Raw genomic sequence first — 25309 nt, forward strand, 5'->3', positions numbered from 1 at the left:
TTGCGATGCCCTACTCGTGGCACACGTGTTCGTGTGCATTTACATTAATTTCTCAGTAAGTAGGGCATTGCTGTTGATAATATTGTCGTTTTAGACGTCATACACTGAGCTTTCATTCTGGCATAAATTGTTATTTGACTTTAGTGTTTCATTAAGAGGGGACGTGGCCTTGGAATAGCGAATTTCGGCTGGAAAATTTAGGGATTTGCCTAGTTTTCGTACTTGCTAGCGGCAAAGCGCACTTGTGGCTTCGGTTATTGCTGTGTTTCGGCTGTGCTTCGAAGAAAAGAATGACCCCTTTTGAACTTCATGACCAGATTTGAAATGGTAAGCCTAAAATATTAAGGTGGTGAAGTGCTACTGCTGACCATTTGCTGATTTTTGTTTCGTGAGAAAACAGCTCTAAGCCACACAAACACACACGGAGCCAGAAGTACAAAGATTAGACAAATGTGTGTACAACCCATCATTTCCATGCTCGCTGAAGCACTGTGCGTTGCAGGTCTCATAGACACCAGCGCCAGAGTTCCCTCTAGTGTATATTTAAGAAACTCTATGGCCCACACATTGTGGTGCTATATTCGTTAATTCTAGTGCCCGCCTTCTAATTCGACCTCTGCCTAAATTTGAATGGTTGTGCAGTCCCCTTTAAGTTCGAGTTAATGAGCCTTTTCTGTACTTCCTCATATTGAGGCTGAATTGTATTTAGCATAACAGGGCAACATTTCCACAGAAATGATTGGCGAGGGGAGTGAAGGTAATGGTATGCATTTCTGAACGATTCAGGACAAGACCTCATGGATGGTGGAGAAGGACATTTTCAAGATGCCCCAGATGAAGCACGAAAACCTGCTGGCGTTCCTCGGCTCCACCAAGCACGGTGACCTGAACCACACCGAGTACTGGCTGGTCACAGAGTACCACGAGAGGGGATCACTCTCGGATCACCTCAAGGTGAGCTGCTCGCTGCCATTGGCACTAGGTTGATGCCTGTAAATTGTGTCATTGGTGAGGAAAAACGAAAAGAACACACCTGTACATTTGGAAGAAGAGCAACTCTACAAGGTATTGTGCAAAGGAAAAAAAAGGTGCACGTACACAAAAACAACCACACACATTTGCTGTGTGTGTTCTCGTTTTCTGTCTAAGTTTTCTTAGCGTTTTCACCTTTCGTTAAAATAGATGTGCAGTATAAGCTGCAATAGCAAAATATAGACATAAAAAAATTTTGCTTCTGTGTAATTTTATGTGGTGCTCTCTAAATGCCTCTACGATTTAAAGCTTGTTACATCCTTTTTACAACAAGACATCAATACCCTGCAAACCCACAATGGTGTTAGTGCAGGGAAGCTACGAAGCCTTACCAATGCACTGTGAGAGTAGAAAGGCTTCGTAGCTGCCGTGTCTTGAACAAAATACCGTATTTACTCGCGTAATGAACCCACTCGCATAATAAACCCACCCACCACCTTGATTCTTGAAAAAAAAAAAAGTAAAAAAAAAGCTTTTTAAGTGTATCTGTTCATTTTGTTACGGTAATAGCCAGTGCCATTAATGATCGGAACAACCTTAAGTCGAGCCATTATATGACAAAATAACAATGCAATGAAAGCCAAAGATAGTTATGCAATGATGCTAAACAGTTGCAAGCAGCGCGAGCACGTACGATGTCAATTAAAAAGTCACACCTTGTATGGCAAAGCGCTACCTGTAGAGTCTAATGCAGGAGAAACCTCTGCTGATAGCACCATGCAAACACAGCGACACAAAAACAAAGCACGTGGTGTCCAATATGGTGCTCGTGCTGCGTCATGGAACACGCCGCGCGCTCGCCATCTCGGACCTATGCAAAACGCAACCGCACCCACCGCGCCGACGGCGCATTGTGCACCAGCAACGGTTAATCCAACATTTGTGCGCCGCCATTCGACGCTGCGTTTTCGTTGTTGGGTTTGTCGTTGTGAACTTAGTTGGGACACTTGCTGTGCACGGCCCGTTCGGGCGCACCAGCAACGGTTAATCCAACATTTGTGCGCCGCCATCCGACGCTGCGTTTTCGTTGTTGGGTTTGTCGTTGTGAACTTAGTTGGGACACTTGCTGTGCACGGCCCGTTCGGGCGGTACGCTAGCTACACGGCTGGTTACTAACAGCATGTGTCGGAGCATTGGAACCGAGCGGCTGGACGACACTTCAGCATCGATCCATGCACTTTTATTACGGGGTGATACAAAAAGAGCTTCGGGCTACAAAAAAAATTTGTCACGCATTTCAGGGGTCAAAACAAGCAAAGTCGTCACCCGAAATTTTCGCTGTTATAACTCCCGTGACTTTTTTTCTCCCGCATAATGAACCCTCCCCCAAAATCGGCATCAACTTTTCTGAAAAAAAAAAAGAAGAGTGGGTTCATTACGCGATTAAATACGATACTGGAAAAGACGACACTCTAAGACAATGGTGTTTGCTGTTAATGTGGCATGGTGTGTTCAGCTGTCTGTGAAGTTGCACCAACTAGCCCTGGTAGCAGCTTTACTTGTGCTGGGTGTGTCGTGAAACCGCATGTTGTCCTGCAGGCTCACTTGGTGAGCTGGGGCGAGGTGCTGAAGATTAGCGAGGGCATCGCCCTGGGACTGTCCCACATGCACGGGGAACGTCCAGCCAACAAGCTGGAGGGCTACAAGCCCCCGCTGGCACACCGTGACTTCAAGAGCAAGAATGTGCTGCTCAAGGCCGACATGACTGCCTGCATCGCCGATTTCGGCCTGGCCCTGGCCTTTCCTTGCGGGGTGTCCCCGAGGCAGGCACACGGACAGGTGATTACGGCTCCCCTGTTTATCCTTGTGGGCTCGATGGTCGCGTAATGGTGCTAAAGCGGGTCCTTATCCACATTTCCAAGAATTCTTTGAATGGGTTCGATATCGAAGTTTATTGCCTCAACAATTTCTATAATCTTGTCAAGGGTGAGTGGAGTTACAGAGCTATGTTGCATGCTTTAAAGCTCTATCTCTCTTCTCTCACCCCGACAAGCACACTGGAGAGAGCTAAGCTGGAATTGATAGCATGGTGGAAAGAAGATATGCTTGGCTGCACTACATGATTTGTCCTGGCCACCCAGTGTAAACATTGAAAAGATGTTGATGACATCGCAGCAAAGCGTTCATGTTGTGGTCGAACAAACTGTACTTAATTATGCTGACTAGAAGATAATAACGGTTAGTAATGACCACTCTGGCCCAGCAATTGCGCACAGGATCCCAGATCAAGCACGAATCATGACAGTGAGCCAGCACATTTGATTGAAAATGAAGTTTTCATGCAATACTTTCTCATGTAGCAGGAAACGCATAACGTCAGTAATGACTGTTGGTCATTGTAAATGGTGTTAGATTCGCTGCATGACTTGCCTGGCATGCATTACTGAAGTTCTCACTGGAGTGTTGTTGTCGGTAACTGCCCTCATGAAGGAATGCTCGGGGGAAAGAAGGCCTTAGAGGCTCTTCATGCGCAGGTGGGCACCCGGCGTTACATGGCCCCCGAGGTGCTGGAGGGAGCCATCAGCTTCAACCAGGATCAATTCCTGCGCATCGACATGTACGCCTGCGGATTGGTCCTCTGGGAGCTCATCTCGCGCTGCTCTGCACAGGATGGCAAGTTCTCTCTCTCTCTCTTTTTTCTTTGTTTGTGGCACGAAAGTCTTGTAAACTATTCGATCAAGAACCCACATAGTTCTGATGCATGTTAAAAAACTCCTACGGGCCAAATTTCCAGCGCTTTCCACTAAGGTGTCTCGCATTATCATATTGTGGTTTCGGGACATTAAACCACAACAATTATTACCATTACTCGATTAAGTTTGTGTGGACTGAGGGTGTACGATTATTCGAAATTTCTAATAGTTTTTAATGGTGCTAGCCGTTTTTAATGGTGCTAGCTGTTCTATTCAATTTGCAATTGAATCTTACTATTCAAACTGTTCGAACTTCCCCAACACAAAGTCCACGATGGATTGGCAGTGGTCCCTTCAGATTTTCAATATGCTTTACTCCATCAGACCTAAGAATGCAGCAAAGCTGCCTTTCAGGCTCTGCTTCAATTTCAAATGTATTGACTCGACAAAACGCTAGTTCCAACGTGGAGATAATAGATGTGGCAGAGGTCAAGGTTCAATTAATACGATTCAGCCTCTGCTAAGCCTCATTTTTGATAAGACAACTATAAAACTCCACACTGCGGTACATCATTAATCCAGTTAAAAGAAACACTTTTATGTTGCTATCTCATTGGAATACTCTCCAACTTTTGTTTGTGCAATGCCCATCCATGGTTCTGAGGAGCCAGCGAGCGAAGTGCCTTGTTGCTTGCGAAGAAGCACATTGTTACGAGTGCGCTAGCATATTGTTCTTGCCCGCAAACTTCGAGGTTCGTCTCGCTGTCAGCTTCTGTCGTATTGCTCCAGTACACCTCGCTAGTCTGATGCTCGTTCCGGGTATGCCTCCGGGATTGCGTCGTCTGCTTCTTGTGCGTTGCGAGGTGGCGGCAGTCTAAAATCGCAATACTTAGTAAAATTTTCGCTCTCGTTCTGTGTTCACGGGTTGTTAAAGGCCAACTCCGGTAATTCTTTTAGGTTAATGGATATTGAAGAAATTCACTGGGTACATTCATTTCCATGTTTGCACCACGCAGGAAAAATTGCAGTTTTGAGAGTTTCACAGATTCTTTTCAAATGAATTTTATAGCTTGCCTCCGAATGCTCGCCTCGCTTGCCAGAATTAATGGCAAGATTGTGTGTGCGACGTTGATTTTTGCATGGCGGAAGTAACAGAACTGATGTGCCACATCAGTGTCGTGCTTGTCTGCTATGGTGTCACACAGGTCCCGTTAATTAGGGAGGCGATCGCCGGGCTAATTCCAAGGGCCGAAGTATCGGCCCCCCGAACCGCACCACGAAAGCGTGGACAATTTAGAAGTGGTCCTTATTGGCGCGCCAGCAGACGCCGGCTGTGGCCCAAAGAACAAGTCAGAGCCGAGAGTTGATAAACAAACAAAATTATATTCTCAATAATTGCAGATCGAAAACAATACACGAGTATGCAGACTCCACAATAGTTGACTACAATATGTCACCAATCAACCAACGTACTACACAGTACAATGAGCCACACTCAAAACAACGGACACAGACAACAATTCACACTACAATGCAGTCGCATGCATTTAACAACCAAGACACTTAAAGACTAAAGAGATAGAAAACCTATTCAATCCAAAGTCCTTGGAACAAAAGTCTGAATGATACTCTTCCGAGAATCACTCACTCAAAGTCCAGCGTTGTTGTCGTTCCGCTGCCCCCTGAAGTTTCTCTTCCAGGAAACCTCGCGTCTTCAATCGGCCACTCTTCAAGCTTCAACTTCTTCGCCGGAAACATGTCGGCTTCACACAATCGGCCACTCTTCAAGCTTCAACTTCTTCGCCGGAAACACGTCGGCTTCACACACGCAGCTGTTGCCCCGCGTCTTCGCTCGATAGCAGTAAACACACGCTCTTGCCTGTAGCTCGAGCCTTCACCCCTCAGGTGTAAATCCTCTTCTTCTCCTGCTTTGTCGCTACGGACAAAACCTTCGCCGACTACACGGCGGGATACCCTACGCGCTCTGGCGCTAACTTCCGTCTTCTCCTGCTTTCTCGTCTCGGCCGCTCGATTAAATACCTTCCGCGCGAGATTCCAGAAAGTTCTCGTCGTTTCGTCGGCGCGATACGCAGCGAAGGCTGGGGAGAGGGCGAGACGGTTGGGATGCCCTCCGCGGCGGATGACTCAACTCGGTATGACCACGCCGCTTTCCTTCTAGAAAAATCCAGTGCTTGCTCGGCCGCCGTTGTGGGGTGAGAAGGTTCGTCGGCGAAGCCACGCTTCCGAGAGGAGAGGCTCGCGCGCCCGGGGAGCCTTTAGATGTTTGTTTTCTTTTTCTTTCTTTTTCGTTGACCTCGCGGCGTCACCCCGGCGATTCGTCGCGAGAATTTGGCGGACCGCCCTTTTTGAGCGCTCGTTCTGTGACACTGCCCCCCACTTTAAGAATATTATCTCATAATATTCAAAACCACACAGACGAGCGCGAACAGTCCCCACACTCTCAAAGACTGTAACATAGTCCGTCGCTCATGACACTTCACATTCACAATAGATCGCTCAATACAATCGTACATTGTAGTTCAATTCCACAACACATGAAATATAGCCACTAGTACATGACTAGAACACTTCATCACACATTCCAAACAATACAAACGTACAAAGTTCTGTCTTTACAACAATTATACAACACTATACATCACATCATCGCACAGAACACCTTGACTCGCTCGACATACACTTGAGACACAGGATAACAAGAACATTAACACAACATATGTCACTCAGCCCTGCCAAACACATTCCGATTCCACCTCAGCACCTATCCTGTGTATTTCGAGCTGCGCTTGCGTCCTTTTTTGCGGTGCTCACTTGATCTCTTCTTGTTTTTCCTTGTTCTTTTTCGGCGAGCCTTTTCCAACGACTGGGTCTGAGGCGGCGTCTCAGCCATCGTTATCACTTCTGACACTGTTAACGGGTGATAACGCTCAACCGATCCTGTCACCCGCTTGTTCATGTCACAACATTGGACCTGGCTGGCCGACTCCGTCACCTTTACACTGTCTGTCGGTTGGGGTCGTGCCGACGTACGTCCAGTTGCCCGGCTCGTGAACTCATTCGACACGATCATTTTCTCATTCACTGTCTCTTGCGCCGCGGCTTCACCTTGGGCTCTAGTGAGATCCGTCACGGGATGCTCCTCCACTGTATCTCGCGGTCTCTGGGTTGGCGAGGGCTCTATCTTAGGGTCTTTTCCCAAAAATTCCGGATCATTCGGTCCTCGCGCCCCGGCGATGTTTCCGATGACAAGGTCATAAAGGGAGGTCGTCATGCATAAAGCAGTAACCTTCCCGCTGAAGTACGGGGTTTCAACCTCAATCTCTGCTTCTGGAAGCATCCGAACCGTACGGTCAATTAGGCAAACCGGTTTCGTTCTGCCTGTCAACTCACTTTCCCGTACCAAATTTCTCCGCACGATAACCGTGGAGCTACTGGTGTCTCTTAGAACCGTAATCTTCTTGCCCGCAACCTTTCCAGGCAGCGTTGGCATTCCTTTCGCAACACCGGTTGGCTGTTTTGACATTACAGCACCCACGATAGGAATTTTCTCCCCATTTTTCAACTCTACGAATCCATCTGTGACGGCATTATTACCGGATTTCGGTGCCGCTTGCACACAGGATACCTGGTGAGTTTGACTCGCTCCGTTTCGACATGCGTCTGCTTTGTGCCCAGTCTGACCACACTTGAAACATTGTACAACCGTAGGGCTCGTAAAGATCGTTCAACAGTTTTTCGCGCGATGACCCACTCGGTTACACAGAAAACATCGCGGAATGCTCTCTGGTGCACGCTTCTTTTCTTCGGGAGCCAATTTCTTCGAATCCTCGGGACAATCCTTCTTGACCTTGGCCAAATTAGTGCCACCTTGCGCTTCCAAGAATTGATCAGCCAATTCAAGCATGCCTTCAAGTGAGTCAGCCTTTCTCTCTTTCAAGTACAGCGACAGGCTTGGGTGGCAACTAGTGTAAGAAATTGTTCTCTAATTAGGAGCTCTCTAAGCTCATCGTACTCCTGCGCTGTCCCTGAAAGTTCAATCCATCTGTCGAAATAGTGGCAAAGTCGGGCAGCATACTGCGTAGCCGTCTCACCATCAGCTGGTTTTCCTGTCCGAAATCTGTCCCGGAATCCTTCCACAGTAAATCTAAATCGCTTCAGCAAAGCAGCTTTCACCTTTGCGTAGTTGGCTGCATCGGTCGGCGTCAGCCTGCCGTACACACTGAGCGCTTCACCACTCAAGCAGGTACTCAAAGCAGTTGCCCATTGATGTTCCGGCCAATTTTGGCTCCGTGCAATCATCTCAAATCGTCCTTCCTCTCATCAAACGCGACGAGCAGCTTGCTTGGGTTCAAGCAGAAGCCATGATCTTCCCGTTCGCTGCTTTCGACTCTAGCTTGGACGGGAGTTTCGCTTCGCTGTTGCAAACGGAGCCGCTCGAGTTCTATCTCGTGCTGTCGCTGCCGTTCCCTTTCCTCTCTTTCTTCTTTTGCCCTCTCAGCTGCCAGTCTTTCTCTCACCAGCTCCAACTTCAATTGCTGCTTGCTTTCTTCTCTCGCCCTTTCGGCGGCCAGCTTTTCTCTCTCCAGCTCCAACTTCAATTGCTGCTCTTTCTTCTTTCAGCTGTCGCTCCTTTGCTTCTCTTTCTTCTTTCAGCTGTCGCTCCTTTGCTTCTCTTTCTTCTCTCACCCTTTCAGCTGCCAACCTCTCTCGTTCCAACTCAGCTGCTTTTTCTTCCTTGGCTCTCTCAGCTGTGCCAACCTCTCTCTCTCCAACTCAGCTTCTTTTTCTTCCTTGGCCCTCTCAGCTGCCAGCCTCTCTCTCTCCACCGCCTCTTTCTCCTTCTGGCTTACCCATTTCCGTAGTTCGGCGCCAGAAAGACCCATCTTCTCACCAAGAGCAACTAACTTTTCGAGATCCATGGTGTCTCGCAAATAAAGTTTTGCCGCGTGTAAAAAGTATCTGCCTAAATCAGTCTATCGGAACACTCCCCTGCACTCGTTAACGAGAACACTGAGCAACACACAGAATCGTTCCGATAGCACTATCAACAGCTCGAGGCTCTTTCTCACTACTTTGGGCACACTGTGCACCAAAAGGTCCTCGTCGCGGACACCAGATTAATTGTCACAAGTCCCGTTATTTAGGGAGGCTATCGCCGGGCTAATTCCAAGGGCCGAAGTATCGGCCCCCCGAACCGCACCACGAAAGCGTGGACAATTTAGAAGTGGTCCTTATTGGCGCGCCAGCAGACGCCGGCTGTGGCCCAAAGAACAAGTCAGAGCCGAGAGTTGATAAACAAACAAAATTATATTCTCAATAATTGCAGATCGAAAACAATACACGAGTATGCACACTCCACAATAGTTGAGTATAATATGTCACCAATCAACCAACGTACTACACAGTACAATCAGCCACACTCAAAACAACGGACACAGACAACAATTCATACTACAATGCAGTCGCATGCATTTAACAACCAAGACACTTAAAGACTAAAGAGATAGAAAATCTATTCAGTCCAAAGTCCTTGGAACAAAAGTCTGAATGATACTCTTCCGAGAATCACTCACTCAAAGTCCAGCGTTGTTGTCGTTCCGCTGCCCCCTGAAGTTTCTCTTCCAGGAAACCTCGCGTCTTCAATTGGCCACTCTTCAAACTTCAACTTCTTCGCCGGAAACACGTCGGCTTCACACACGCAGCTGTTGCCCCGCGTCTTCGCTCGATAGCGGTAAACACACGCTCTTGCCTGTAGCTCGAGCCTTCACCCCTCAGGTGGAAATCCTCTTCTTCTCCTGCTTTGTCGCTACGGACAAAACCTTCGCCGACTACACGGCGGAATTCCTACGCGCTCTGGCGCTAACTTCCGTCTTCTCCTTCGAAGTTTCTCTTCCAGGAAACCTCACGTCTTCTGCTTTGTCCCTACGGACAAAACCTTCGCCGACTACACGGCAGGATACCCTACGCGCTCTGGCGCTAACTTCCGTCTTCTCCTGCTTTCTCGTCTCGGCCGCTCGATGCGAGATTCCAGAAAGTTCTCGTCATTTCGTCGGCGCGATACGCAGCGAAGGCTGGGGAGAGGGCGAGACGGTTGGGATGCCCTCCGCGGCGGATGACTCAACTCGGTATGACCACGCCGCTTTCCTTCTAGAAAAATCCAGTGCTTGCTCGGCCGCTGTTGTGGGGTGAGGAGGTTCGTCGGCAAAGCCACGCTTCCGAGAGGAGAGGCTCGCGCGCCCGGGGAGCCTTTAGATGTTTGTTTTCTTTTTCTTTTTCGTTGACCTCGTGGCGTCACTCCGGCGGTTCGTCGCGAGAATTTGGCGGCGCGCCCTTTTTGAGCGCTCGTTCTGTGACATGGATTGTGACTTTGGTCAGCACTTCCTTGGTTGAGCGTGCGATTTCCTTTTCCATGTTTATGAGCGTGCGATAGGTGGCAAATTGTGTTGTGTTGTAGGCCGCACACGATTCGCCATGTGTTCACTATAACAACATAAGCGTTTTTGCCGATCGCCTCGGACGGCGTGGACAGGTAGTGCCATCTGGCGGACATTATGTGCAATCAGGCAGGTTATGTCCCACGTAGAAGCGTACTCGTGTGGGTTTTATTTTCGGTATTGCGGTTTCTCGCTAATTAAAAGGGATTTTTGAATTTGTTGAGCATTTCAGCTATAGTACAAGAGTGTCTGAGCAACACAAAAGCACCGTTATCCTGACATGGTAAAAAAAACACCAGAGTTGGCAGCTTTAAGGCAGCTGCAAGCAGAATTTCAGTCTTCAGATTACGATCGCACGCCGTACTTGTCACGAACATCACACACGCGCATTTCAAACCAATTGTCATAGCGTTGACTTGTTCGCGAGAAGGTTCTGCTTATCAGCGCTTCGAACCTGGCAACAAAGACCATCACGGGACAGATCTTTGTACTCGTGATTCAGCATGTCGTGCTTTGTAACATAGCCGCGCTTTCAGCTCAAAGTCGTGGCTAGGCCTAACTCAGCCCCGAACTTGGTGGGCGAGACCATCGCGTTAGCAGATATGCCAAAGCAAACCAGCTGTAATGTGTTTCATTGCAAGCAACAAATCACATCAGCCGATGGCTCCTTAGAACCACGAATCTTGCGCATCAGTTGTGGACCGCAGCCATGCTCACCATGCACTGAGGGCTCGAAACAGGGGTGGCAATGGCCAGCAATTTCGTGCGTCAGCGCCCCAACACGCAAATTTAAGCACGCTGCGCGCCGATTTTTCGTCGTCGTAGCTAGGCATAACTCATCATTAGCAGACCGGAGACGTGCGGTCTTCGTTTTTAAAACAGTACGTCAATATCCGCGGCCCTATTCCCATCCCGAAAGTATGTTATTGAATTCGGAATGTCTGCGGTAGAAAAGTCTGCTGTAAAGGAGTCCTGACCGCCTTGCTTGTTTCATATTTTAGTCAATTATATCTGAATGTTTGTTGTACCAGAATACGTTGTAAATGAAGCTCTATCAATGGACCGTCCCGAAAGTATGCCAAGGGATGTTTTAAGCTGGAAGTTATTGCATTTGGAATGTCAGCGGTAGAAAAGTCTGTTGTAAAGGAGCACTGACCACCTTGCTGGACTCACATTTTAGTCAATTATTTCTGAATGTTCGTTGTACCAGCATATGTAAACGAAGCTCAATCAATGGAGTTCAATCAATGGAACAAATAGGGAGGTTGGCATAACGCATCAAATTAGTTTGTAGTAACCGAATGTCTATTATAAGCAAATCAATTGTAACGAGGTTATACTGTATTCCCACGGTGTGGCACCACATGCCAAGCAAGAGAAACGATTGAAAAGCTGTGTAGTTTAAACATATAGGTAATGACGTACATGTACTGCATTTACTAGCATAATTTTTGCACTTTTTTTCGTGAGAAATCGATGAAAAGTTGGGGGTGCGAGAATTATGCGGGGAAAATTTTCCGCAAAAACGTACAGAGCGCTAAGAAAAATGGGAAAGAAAACGGAGCGGCCGCAAATCTTGGTTCTCACAGCAGCAACTACAAGGGAAAGAAAACGGAGCGGCCGCAAATCGGGGACTTACCTTAACAATAACACCACGAGTTTAACACAAAGCAAGATTTACTTGTAGCACTAAATCTACTAGCAAAATCTACTAGCAAAATCTACTAGCAAATAAAGTGTCTTGGCCGCAAGGTCTCTCGGCTGAACTACTCAGAGTCAGGGAGTCAAAACTGGAGTCGCTGATGCGGCCCCATCACAGTCGCTGCCAGCTTCGACATGTAGTCTCTATGCCCACTTTCGTGCACTATGTCATCTTCCGTTCCCTTCAAGCGATTGGAAATTCCAGTTGTTTCGAAACTGCGGACTATGATATTTAGGAAAGTCATGGACCATGCCTCGGTGATTCATGTGCAAAGAAGCTCCACTGACGGCTTACTTATTTCGCCTGCGGGAGTCATGGAATGGTGTCCTTCGGCGATCCATTCTGCATACAGGCTCCAAACATTGTCCTTGAACGGTTTGTTCTAGGAAAGGGGCAGAGGCTGAAGCATTGATGCCAGGCCGCCAGGAATGAGGGCCAGATCAGTCCGCAGCTCCTTCAGCTTCGTCTGAACGGAGTCGGTGAGATGACCGTGGAAACTGTCGACGACCAGCAGCGACTGGTACAGAAGTGCGCCTGGGCGGCGTCCCCAAACAGTTTTTATTTTAACCCAGTCGACCATGAAATCAGCGGTCGTCTACTCCTTCTGCACCCATGCGTGAAGGCCAACAGGAACTTTGCCTTCAGGAGGGTCTTTCTTTGAAAAATTACAGAAGGCGGCAGCTTCCGCCCGTCTGCTGTAACAGCGAGCATGACTGTGCACCGCTGCTTTTCTGCACCTGTTGTCCTGATGTGCACGCCCCGCACACCTTTTTGTTTGACTGTTGTGCTGTGCGGCATGTCGAAATTGAGTGGCGTTTGATCTGCATTCGCAATTTGCGAGAGCAAAAAGTTCTTTTTTGGCCGGATCCGTATCACAAATCGATGAAAATCTACAATCTTGTCTTCACATGCCGAGGGTAGCTGCTGATACAAAGTCGTCCGTCTTCTGAGTGACAGTCCACTTCAGCGCATAAAGCATTTGGCCCATTCATTGCTCGCACGGAAATCTCATGCCGGACCGCCCTCCCCCCTGGCAATTATACGTGCCTGGTTATTCATTAATTCGATGGATACGGCACACCCATCCTCGGGGAGACCCTTGACGTAGTCGAGTAGTGCTACCTCCACCTGCAAATATTTTCCGGTCTTAGGCCCTTGGAAAAGCCAGCGTGTCTTGTTGGTGGCCTTCAGCTGTGTGGATGCTGCCATCGCTAGTACCGGACACAAAACTCATAAACTCCAAAGTGCCTGCCAGCGGCCCTGTTGCCGTATAGTAATACATGATCAATCACCTTCAACTTGAAGGCCGCCGTGTATGTAGCTTGTGTACCGAACCATAGCGTAATCACAGAACGACGTAACACACACACTGCACGGACTAGCACTAACACGCCGCCATGGCCGGTCAAAATGCGTACTTTCTACTTGTGGCTTGGCTTGGATTAGATTAGGACTCTGCGCAATAGAAGTGCGCACAATGTGGGCTAGGCTGTCGCTCTGTCGGGCGCTATCATCATCGGTGGTTAGAAGTGGACGACATGCTCGCAGCAATTTTCGAGAGTGCGATAATTACTCGAGGAAAAAAAAAACTCGTATTTTTCTTATGCAATCTGGGAGGTGCACGAATCATGCGAGTGCGAGTGAGGATTACACGAGTAAATCCGGTACATTCGTGACCGTGGTCTCTGACCCTCAAAGGGTTAATTGAGGCGTGTAGCCATGAACATTTCTTGAATACAGTTATCCCAAATATTATATCAAACTCGTGTATATCGAATTATTGACTATATTGAACAGTTGAGAAATACCCTTGAATTTACCTTGCAAAAGTGTGGGACTGCTGCACACGTATATGAAACGCTGCGCTGCGCCGAAGTCCAGGAAGTACGTTTCTCTAAAGAAAAATAGATCACTTTTCTGCCGCATTCTAACAAGTTCGGAACAGTTTTCGCACGCAGTTGAAGTAAAGGCAGTGTTGTTCCTTCGCGTTGATCTGGTTTGCTGCACAGTGCTTGCAAATAGAGCATCGAGCGCATTATTCGAAAGTGGCAGGTCTGGTCCCTGCCCACGGCAAGTTATCTTTTCGTCCACTTTTCATTCTTTCCAATTGCATTACAATTACTTCTAATAATATCCCCTCTACTTTTCTTGGCATCTTTGTTAGTTCTCATTAAAATTGTGTCTAACAAAGAAAAACGAGCTCTCAAACTTACACTTCTTTCCTTCATATGTAGCTACAGCGTGCGATAGTGTGTGTGTGTGTGTATGTGTGCAGGTCCTGTGGAGGAGTACATGCTCCCATTTGAGGAGGAAGTTGGCCAGCACCCGTCCCTGGAAGACATGCAGGAAGCCGTGGCACACAAGAAGATGCGACCACGCATCCGCGACCACTGGAGGAAGCATCCGGTCAGTCCTCCTTTTAAAGGGCAGAGCTTTCTCGAGAAGAGCTTTTGTGGTACCGCTGAAGCCCTTTATTCTTGTCTGTTGTAAAAGAGGCCTCTTACCAGCTGGGGGTGCCACGCATGCATCACCTGTTTCACTGCAAACACACTGGTGTCTCTTATGCCCATTTGTCTTTTACATCGGTGTCTCTTATAAAGGGGTTTGACTGTAGTAGTTTTGCAGTGAATTCGGCTGGTGTAGCAGTGTGCTAAACTTATTTCTCTTGCCTCAGTGTATCGTTACGATTGCCTAATGGCTGGCTCTATCTGATTGAGTTTAGCGGCCCAGCTTCCTCTCCTTGCACTAGCAGGTGTCAACATTTGATTAAGAAATAAGGAATGGTTGCTCGCTTTTATGCGTCTTTTTCTCACACAGTGATTGTCATGTAGCTTGCTCCCACTTTAACGCGGTAGCGTTAGAGAGCTCATGTCTCATAAATCCTGCCGTCGGGGTCAGCCCCGTTGGTTGTGAGTGAAAAATCGTCCGTGGGCGAAAAAGAAAGTTACAGAGATCGCTGCGGGAGGCCACTACTTGTCCACGCGTGCGCATGCGATCACACTGAAGAAGCCGCGCATTAGAAGAAAAAAAAAAGTGCTCAAGGTCACGAGGCGCGGTAGTTTCTTTGCCCCTGCCACCTCTCCCTGCTTAGCTTCCAGTGCTTTCGTCAGGATGAGGGAAGAGGTAATGCAATTGCAGCATACAACAAACCTTTGAAACTCCATTTGCACTGGACGGATTCTTAAAATCTTTGCGCCGTTGAATTTGGAGGCAATAAGCTCTTATAGTGAATTAATTTCATAGTCACTTGAAAAAGTGTTTCAGGGCCTCTTTAATGCGTTTCGTTCGACAGGTGTCACGACGAAAGCCCGTTTGGCGATTTGTAGGCGTATTTAGGAGGCCTCAAACAACGTCGAAAAGGGCCGGTATAGTGCAGCCATCGCCGCTAAAGACGCTCAGGAACTTTCAAACAGCTCTAAAAATGTATAACTATGTCCATCTAGCGGAAAACATATCATGCCTTTCCAGAGGTGTTGATCAAGCAAACAGCAAACGCTAGATAATGTGCTGCCATCTGTAAGGCATTGGCAGACTATGGCCTCCTGGAGGCCATGCGACTTTTGCTTTAGATCAAAAACCTGCTTGTACCATTCGCGCATGCTCGCGTGCTGGTACAATCTACTGTGTGCATGTGTGCGTGTGTGTGTATGTTAGAAAACATATTAATAAGTGTGCACTTAGCGGTTGAAGGGCGCACTAGGGGCCGGATTTCACTATCGCGTTTAAGTTAAAGGCGAAGCTTAAGGGTCGCCACTTTTTATTATAATTTTGGAAAATATGCGTTTGCTTATGTCAAACATGGCAGTGCCTTGAGAAAAGTGGTCATATGCAACAGTACATGGCAAAATGAAGTGAGGACAAATTTATTGTGCAGAAGGCTCAATCCATCCAAAGCTTTGTGTAATGTGCTCTGTCTTAGACCCTAGTACATGCAAATAGCGGAAGGATAAGTGGTGTACACAATTGTGTACCCAGCGCACCACAGAATGAAGCGAGGAAAGGTACATACAAAATTGATAACAATTGTTGTGTCATAGGAAGATGCCAGAAAAGGCATTGGTTGTAGAGTGAAGGTGGTGCCCCAACAGGGAATAGTCAATGTTCACTTCAGCTGTCAAAGCCGAAATTGATGATCGAAAGCTACCATAAAAGCAATCAAAGAGACATTACCGAGCTCCCTACGCTGAAAACACGAGCAGCTGTGAATATTTCGCTAGTGGGCTTATTAGGTGCACTAGTTATTAAGTGTCCATTCGTTGGACACGTTTTTATTTTCATTTAGTCAGTCGTATTTTGATTGAAAGTTGCCTGAAATGTGCAGTGGTTTAAAAGTATGATGAGCTTGTTTGGGAATTATCCTTTATTCATTTTCTCTCGTGAGGTACTTAAAGAGAGGGTGGGAAAAAAATTGTTCCGCTGTTAATGTTGAGTGAACGACCGCACATCAGCAGCGACAGATAGACAGGCGACGGAGTTATGGTCTGCGCCTTTGTAACTTGACCACTTGTTGCTTTGGGCTTATCGCTTATCAGTTGTGCTCATCCCTTTCCTTCTCCACTAGAATGTTGCTGACTTGTCCTTCCACACCATGCCAGATATTAGCTCAGTGACTCACTGCTTGCTTTTCTCGTCACCGTTTTAGGTTTCAATCCTGCAAAAGCTTGTTCAAGAGTGCTTGGTTAGCAGCATGGCTGAGCTGTAAAATGTGTAACTCTGCGAGGTGCAACATTGAGGCACTTATGCGCTGGGGCTTTGCATTGTTGCAAAGATAAGTGTTACCATGTAGGATTAGGTACTATCGTAAGCAATATGAATTCGAACACGTGAGCATGTGGCGAATAGCCTCGCACCCTACATTGGCTGATTCACAGCGACCGTTTTCCGAAGCAAAGTAGAAAGTGCACCGCGCTTCTGGTATCTGTTGACACTCCTGCCACGGTATCATTGCTGCAAACCGGCAGCTTATAGCGCGTTAGTGGGTGCCAGCGGTGATGTGAACTCGCATAACGTGCACTGCCACACCCGATCACCCATCAGGCTATGTAGCTGCTGAGATATCTGCAGTGACGTAGGCTGCTGTGATGCCATGCCTGTATTATATGTAGGTGGTGTTGGCTGCGCATTTTTATACGTTTATTTCACTTTTACTTACCTTGTTTTTCGTGCATTTTTCTCCGTGTTATCATCGCTAGCCGGAGATTGCATGCGATCGTTTGCAGTTTGCCCACAGCACTAGCGAAATAGGAGTGCCAACAGACCGTGGAAGAGCGTCCCCCCTTTCCGATCCGGTTTCGGCAGCACCATCCACATATATCGTTATCTCGATTTTGAGGCAACTTGCCACGCGCTCGCTTGTTCGAGCTCATATAGCTCACGATAGTACTATCTTCAAAACTATGGTCTGATGCATTGCATCAGCATTTCGAAGGTCCTGTTAATTTTAAAGCAAAATAGTTTAATGCGCTACCTACTTGTTTTGAAATGAAATTTCGAAATTCGAAGCCTGCTCCAAGACATACAATTTGCACCCTAGCTTTAAAAGAAGCTCGTTTATACGTTAGACACAACCAAATGAATCGAACAGACAAGAAGGTTAGGGCAAGCAGAGAGGACATTAATTGTTGTCTGCAACTGTGGTGTACTAATTGTGGCGTAAGCTGAAATGAAATGAACAAAAATTTACCCTTTTGGTCGGTGGGACGAGAACCCACAACCTTTGAATTACACATAAATTGCTATAATAATCGAACTACTATGAAAAGTACTACCCGGACGCAAGTGAAACTTTGGCTATTCTTTTGAGACCTTTGCAGAGTGGCGGGTTTAAGCGTTCGGTGTTTTGATGCTCCTGTTTTTACATTCCCCAGGGCTTGGCAGTAATCATTGACACGATAGAGGAGTGCTGGGACCACGATGCCGAGGCCCGGCTGTCGGCGAACTGCGTGGAAGAGAGGATCTCAAGTCTCTACAAGACTGTTCCGCCCACTCCCACTGGTGCGTTCACTCATGCCGCTCTCATCAGGTTAAGGCAGCCCGAAAATGCTTTAGATAATTTACGAAACCATTGAACCTACCACTGGTGCGTTCACTCATGCCGCTCTCATCAGGTTAAGGCAGCCCGAAAATGCTTTAGATAATTTACGAAACCATTGAACCTGTACCATGGGTCTTTTTGGTCACTGTCAGATCGATTTATGCTCTTTGTGTAAAGTGTGTCATTTATTAGGTTTGAAACATAAGGCACCATTCCTATCGGTATTATCATGTAGGATTCGCCGTAAAACCCATGTATACCGTAATTACTTGAATCTAACGCGCACCTTTTTTCCGGTTAAGCGAGTTCATAAATCGCATGCGCGTTAGAATAGAGTACAAAAAAAAATGAATATGGTCATTCTATTGCCATCGGCACTTCCAAAATGGCCGCCCCCTACGTGCGTCGGCATGGCGCGTCGGCCATATCTGCCTATGTGTTTTCCATGTGCGGCACTTCGTACGTGTGCTGAGGAGTTCGTCATCTTGTAGTACATTAGAATCGACGGCATGGTAGGGCCGACTCCAAAAACTCGACGAGTGTACCACAATGCTGCTTTTAAAAGAAAAGTCATCGCGTGTGCCGAAACGGACAGAAATCGGGCCGCATCGCGGTCGTTCGGAGTTCCCGAAACGTGCGTGCGGGACTGGCGGAAACAGAAGCAGGATATTGTTGACAGGAAAGATTCACGCAAAAGCTTCAGTGGACCGCAGCAGGGTCGGTTTCCACAAATCGAAGAGCTGCTCGGCGAGTATGTGATTAAGCAGTGAGCGGAACAGCGGCCCGTGACGACAGAACTGCTCCAAGTGCAGGCTATGCAGTTAGCCTTAGAAAAAGGGCTAATGCAGAGCCAGTTTAAAGCGAGCAGGTGCTGGCTAACTAACTTTATGAAGAGGAAAGGCTTTTTCCCTCCGAAGGCGAACGGGCATATGCCGGAAGTTGCCGGAGGAGTACGAAGAAAAGCTTCAGAGTCTTCAGAGGTTCCTCCTAAGCTTGCGGCACAACAACGGCTACCTGCTTGGGCAAATTGGGAATGCCGATCAGACGCCTCGTTACTTCGACATGCCTGGCACTACAACCGTCGAGGAGAAGGGGGCGAAGCAAGTTCGTGTGCTGACATCGGGCCACGGTAAAACTAGAGTGACAGCAATGCTCCGTTGCACGTCAGATAGGCACAAGCTTCCCCCGTACCTCATATTTAAACAGAAGACGCTCTCAAAAGGAGTCGTTTTCCCGAGTGGTGTGATCAAGCGGGCCAACGAGAAAAATGGGTGCGCGTTGCAATCGATGTCTTAGGTGTTTTTTTTTTTTTGTTTGTTTGTTTGTGGAAACCAGGTGCGCGTTACAATCGAGGGCGCGGTAGAATCGAGTAAATACGGTAACATGAGGCGTTCCCCCCCCCCCCCCCCCCTAATATTAGCGTTCCAAATTTCTGACTTCCTACTCGCACAGCTAGATGGCAAAATATTGGCTGCGATGTGAATTTGAATATCGAAATGTGAGTGCAAATTGAATTGAATATTTTTTTAATACTTTGAAGTGAAATTGCGGGGATAGAAAGTTGGAGAGGTTCTTTAAGCACATTCTTATGAGATAGCAACAGGAATGTTTTTTTTTTTTTTTTTGGCTAGGTTGATGAAATGCTGAAGAGTTGGTGTTTCATAATTGTTCAGTTTAGTTCAGTTTAATACCTTACAGACTCCCAAGGGGGTATTGCATAAGGGGTGGTTACATGAAAATACAAAAATATTCTTTACAAACGTTTATACTATGCAATAAGTTTGTTATTCTAAAGTGTTGTTAGTACACCACTTAAACCTTTATTACACACTGTTAGTTTCAATATATTCTGTCAAACGTTTTATAAACAGAAACGGGCAGGGGGTAGCAACAATTTTCTCGGGAAGGCTGTTCCATTCTGAGGCAGTTGTAAAAAAGAATGAGGATAAAAAAGTGGTGGTTTGTGCACGCGGATGTGAGACTTGGTGCGAGGGACCTAGGTGGCTAGATGTGTGTGCTGCAGGTGAAATGTAAGGTGGTTGATGAAGAGAGCTGAAAAAGAATTTGTGGTAGAGCGATGGGCTGGCGAGGCGGTGATGATGGATGAGAGGTGAAAGACCACTTTGCATATTTAGGGATGTGGCACTGATGTCACAGGAATATGCCGAATGAATAAATCTGGCCGCCCGATTTTGAATCCCCTTCAATGCTTCGGTGAAGTATGCCTGATGTGGATGCCAGACAGAAGACTCGCATTCGAGCTTTGGCCAGACGAGCATTCGATAAGCGATTAGTTTTACGTGCAGTGAAGTATAGCGGAGGTTATGTTTTAAAAAAACCTTATGATTTGTTAGAGGCTGATATGATATTGGTGACATGGGTGCGCCAGGATAAGTCACTGCATACAGTGACACCCAGGTATATATATGATGATACTAGGTTGAGTGGTATAGTGCCTATTTTGTAAAGAAATACCAGGGGCTTCAGGCTTTGAGAAAATGACATTATTTTCATTGTTTTGCATAAGAGACATTAGCCAGGTGTCACACCATTTTAATACGCTGTATAGGTCTTCCTGTAGAGCTTTTGATCGGTTATCGTTCGTACACTGCGATTAATAACAAAATCATCTGCAAACATTCTAATATTTTTAGTAACATGCAGTGGAAGTTCATTGATAGATATGAGGAATAAAAGTGGTACAAGGGCGGAACCTTGAGGGACGCCTGATGTTACAGGCACAAGGCTTGAGAGGTTGGTATTTACAGTGGCAGATTGTGGACGATTGTTAAGAAATTTTGTTATCCATTTGATGACAGCAGGTTCTAGGTTAAGACTGGAAACATTTAAGTAGCAGTCGCTTGTTGAGGTACCTTGTCGAAGGCTTTAGCATAGTCCAGGAAAATTCTGTCAGTTTGTATGTTCATGTCTAGGTTAAGATGTATATCATGCAAGAATGTTGCCAGAGTGTACTACGTGAGAGGCCCTTTTGAAAGCCATGCTGTGAAGAGTGAAAGAATTTTTTTAGTATCGAGGAAATACACGATGTGGGAGTAAATTAAGTGTTCCATAATTTTACAGGGAATGCTGGTTAGGAAGATGGGACGATAATTTAATGGAGAGTTTTTAATGCCGGATTTGTAGACTAGAACAATCTTGCCAATTTTCCGGTCACCTGGGATAGCTGATTGTGCAAAAATAATGATAAATAGCACAAAACTTCATGATTGGTGTTTTTCAACACCTTCGTATTTATTTCGTCTATTCCCGCTGATGACGAAAGTTGAGGTTATTGATTATGCATGAAATTTCATATACGCTGAAAGTATGGTTAGACATAGAAGAAATTATTGTACTTGGTGGTAAGGAAAGAGGTGCATCTAGTTTTGATGTGAAAACGACGGCAAAAACAGAGTTGAATATTTCAACTCGTTCGGCGTCAGACGTTTTACCTGAATCCTACGGAGCAAAGAATTCTTGAGGAGGGGAAACTGCGCTCGCTCGGGCGCCCTGAAAAAGTCACAAAATTGGGCACGGCACTTATGCACCCTCTGTCGCGAAATTCCGCCAGCCGAGGAAGGGGGGGGGGAGTCGCCCTCTTGTTTAAGGCCACTCTGCACCGATTCACTGTTTGCGCTTCAGTCCGCACTGCATGTTTCAGTGCGTCCTCGTCGGCTCCAACTTTTAGCTCAATAGCGTTAAAGAGCTCGATTTGCAGGAAGGCCGATGTCGGTATTGTTGGTTGCAAAGGAAAAATCTGCGTTTTACGTGGCTGCAAAAGTGAGAAAGATGCAAATATCTTCGGTTCTAGGCACGTTCTAGTTACAAATATGAACATACCCAAGCGATCTTCATGGCATGCAGCTGTTCGACTACAGAGCTATAACACTGCTGGAAGCTGCTTCAAAAAAGAACTACAGTGAACTCCCTTTAAGACAAACTCAAAGGGACCATGAAGAATTGTTCGTTTTATCAGATATTCGTCTTATCAGAAGCACCCTCGAAAAAGAATCGCCTACATACCTAGGTGCATGCAAATATCTTAGTTCAAAACAAAGTATCAAGTACACTTACAGTGAATGAAAAAGACAAAAATAATTTATTTGAGGGAGTAACCTGATAGGCAACTGCATTCAAGTGCTCTTGCTCGGCTTGATCCAGTCCATAATGGACGTCTGTTGCAGGTCACTTCGTCAACGGCGGCGGCCTCACCGGCAATAGATCAGAACACAAGTCCGTGTCTTTCTCTGAAGCGAACGAGCCATCCGTCGCTGCAGGCAAGCTCGATGTTCATTCGTAGGGCAATTTCCTCTGCTTCTGCCTTCAGAACTACGCCGTTCACAGGCAGATTCACACTACGAGCACGTTGGATCCATGCGAGCAGAACATCCTCCAAGCCCTTGTGCGCAGCCGTCCGCATCTTCTTTCGCTTCGGCGCTAAGTCTCCATCGCTCAATGCAGCGGTTACCCGCGCACTATCCTTCACGATCCCCGTTAGCGTGCTCTTCGCAATACTGAACTTGCGTGCAATCTCGGCCTTCGTGAGCTTGCCAGCTCTCACTTCGGACAAAATTTCTGCTTTCCTTGAAAGCTCGATTGGCTTTCGTTGTACAGTTGGCTTTCTGGCAATTTTCAACGAGAGAAGCGAAGAAAACAAAGCGCATGGAATAGAAAACGTGCGATCGCAGGCTCGGCGCAGAGAAAGAACTCGTCTCCTCGGCGATGGCGGCGGCAGCGATGGCGAAGTCAAAGAGAGAGAACATTCACGTGGAGAGAGCTGTGGCTGTACGACGCGAGCTCACATGTTCCCGCTGAGAAACGGCATTGGTCATGACAGCTGCTCTCTTCGCGAATAGGGAGTCTCGGTCGTCATTTTGTTTTTTTACTTTTTCCCCTACTTGCTTCTTCGTGGAAGATAGCCGATCTCAAAACTCTCTCGCTCTCTCAGGGTCGGTTTCGGGGTCTCAGGGTCGGTTTTCGGCAAATTGAAGAGCTGCTCGGCGAGTATGTGCTTGAGGAGCGAGCGGCACAGCGGCCCATGACGACAGAACTGCTCCAAGTGTGGGCTATGCAATTAGCCTTAGAAAAAGGTCTAATTCAGAGCCAGTTTAAAGCGAGCAGGTGCTGGCTAACAAACATTACGAAGAGAAAAAGCTTTTCCCTCCGAAGGTGAACGGGCATATGCGAAAAGTTTTGCAGAGGAGTACGATGAAAACCTTCACAGTTTTCAGAGGTTCGTCCTAAACTTGCGGCACAACAACGGCTACCTGCTTGGGCAAATCGGGAATGCCGATCAGTCGCATTTTTACTTCGACGTGCCTGGCACCACAACCGTTGAGAAGAATAGGGCGAAGCAAGTTCGCGTGCTGACATCGGTCCACGGTGACGGTAATGCTCTGTTACACGTCAGATGGGCACAAGCTTCCCCTGTAACTCATATTTAAATGGAAGATGCTCCCGAAAGGAGTTGTTTTTTCGAGTGGCATGATCGTGCGGGCCAGCGAGAAAAATGGGTGCGCGTTGCAATCGATGTCTTACGTTTTTTCTTTTTTCGTCGTGAAAATCGGGTGCGGGTTACAATTGAGGGCGCGGTAGAATCGAGTAAATATGGTATGTGCTTTCACAAAGTTCGAATAGTAAAATTCTAGTTGAAGTTTAATTAAACAGCCAATACTATTTGAAAAATATTCAAGTTTTGAATATTCGCACATCCCTACTACTTGTGGATCTGAACAGAAACATTTTCAGAAAATGATTGAAGTTTCAGTTTTTTAATTGCTGCGTGACTATGGCTTAGCTTTATTATCGATGAGTGCCTACGGCACAGGTTCGTTATTCTTGTGCCCGCATGTGGCAAAGATAACCACTGGAGCCATTTTTTTCTTTGTTGCCGAGTTATTATTTTCACGTGTACCTTGACAAGCATACGTGTACATGTGTGAACCTCGCTGTAAGATGTCAGGGCCAGTAGTCTGCTGCTTTCAAGAAAAGTATTGTTGCAGCTGCCGAGAAAAAAAATATGCAACAGTGTGTGTCGGGAGGCAGTTTGGCATTATCTAGGGAAGTATTTACGGATGACGATAACAGGGAGAAGTGCTTCTTAGTCCTGAAGAATGGGTCATTACTAGAAATCGAATTCACCTAGAGTTACCGTATATGCTCCCTACGGGAGCAAAGTTGCGCATAGGTCCGCCATTATGTTCAACGGCTGTACAGCGTAGCCACTCGTCGCACGCGCATGAGAAAAATAGGGCACAATGTTCTGGTGCAGGCAGCATGCCTGAGACTTATTTGCACGCGCTGAGCAAGGTTGCAGTTGGTCTCCTCGATGTTCCACTTCTGGCTACCTGCGGGTAGCCAGAGCCAGCCAGAGCAGGCTCGCTTTTCTTGGACTGCTCCGTCCCCCCCCCCCCCCCCTCCGTCCCCCCGCGGCGCATCGTTTTCCTGGGGTTGGACGGCTCTGGCGACCTGCGAGGAGCCCAAGGGTTGCCAGATGCTTCCAGGGCAATTTATTCGTGGAAGCTTTCTGGAAGGTTTTGGGCAGGTTTAGGGCTAGCAGACGCCGGAAAAATACAATACGCGCTCGGCGCCATCTTTGTGAGGACTCGACGGATTGCAATGTGGGTGCGTGAGGACTGCGCCTTGGCTTGTCCTTACGCGTGGCACTATCTTCTAAAGCCTATTCTGCCTTGTGCGATGAGGCGCTTACGAGTGGCGGCGAGTGTTTAAAGCTACTGTTCATCGATTGTATGTTTCCCGAGAAGCTTCCTGCTGTGAATAACGTGGCGAACTGTTGCCTGCTAACTGTGTTGTGCACATGCCTCGAAAGTTGTGTACTACACGTTCGTATGCACGTATGGAGACAACTTTCGAGTTTTTTTTTCTTAATACAGTTAAACCTGCTTATAGCGAACCTTCACATTACGAATTCAATACAACGAAGTTTTTCTATTTCCCGCCGTTGCTTCGTAGAAGCACATGTATTTGCGACCTCTATGTAACAATGTAACAGTGGGAGACAACCTTGAATTAACGAATTTTCCCCACGAACAATCTTGGACTTTTGCTCGGAATTTTGGGAAGAGCATGCATCTTACGCGGCTGCCCCGCCGCTGACGAAGCGTGAACTCTGCGGCGGCGCGCACGGTGCACCAGACGAGAGCGAGTGCTCATTTTTGCGCGTGGGGGAGCGCGAGACGGGCCTGGGCCGCACGAGCCGGCGTTGCCGCCGTTCTCGCCGCCGCGGGTGCATGTGCGAGTGTGCAACCCCGCCCCGCACTTCAAAGCAAAATAAAAAAAAACTACTTTTGCACGTTGGCAGTGCCACGTTTTTAGTTAAGGGGGGATGCTACACCTTCCAAAAACTCTTTTATTTTTGCGAGTACCTCAGTCAAATTTGGAGAGCCTATGTAGATTTTACTGCTGATTTCAAAAATCTAATTCTTTTTTTGCT

At 47.1% G+C, this 25309-nt stretch overlaps 1 protein-coding gene across 5 annotated transcripts in view; it reads left to right on the forward strand.

The window, feature by feature from the left end:
* put (activin A receptor type 2 punt) overlaps window positions 1-25309 on the forward strand; it is an 84127-nt gene that overhangs the window by 37382 nt on the left and 21436 nt on the right. For 4 of the 5 annotated variants that reach the window (XR_012895002.1, XM_075893725.1, XM_075893726.1 and 1 more), the window contains exons 5-9: window positions 787-954; window positions 2572-2811; window positions 3483-3645; window positions 14098-14228; window positions 17690-17816. Coding sequence is in view for 4 of the 5 variants with exons in the window: in XM_075893725.1 (XP_075749840.1) it covers window positions 787-954; window positions 2572-2811; window positions 3483-3645; window positions 14098-14228; window positions 17690-17816 (829 nt within the window). In the remaining variant the exon portion in view is untranslated. The remainder of the gene's footprint in view (window positions 1-786; window positions 955-2571; window positions 2812-3482; window positions 3646-14097; window positions 14229-17689; window positions 17817-25309) is intronic. The other variant, XM_075893727.1, reaches the window with a different exon arrangement.

Source organism: Rhipicephalus microplus, chromosome 4 (assembly GCF_043290135.1).
Source record: "Rhipicephalus microplus isolate Deutch F79 chromosome 4, USDA_Rmic, whole genome shotgun sequence".
NCBI lineage: Eukaryota > Metazoa > Arthropoda > Arachnida > Ixodida > Ixodidae > Rhipicephalus > Rhipicephalus microplus.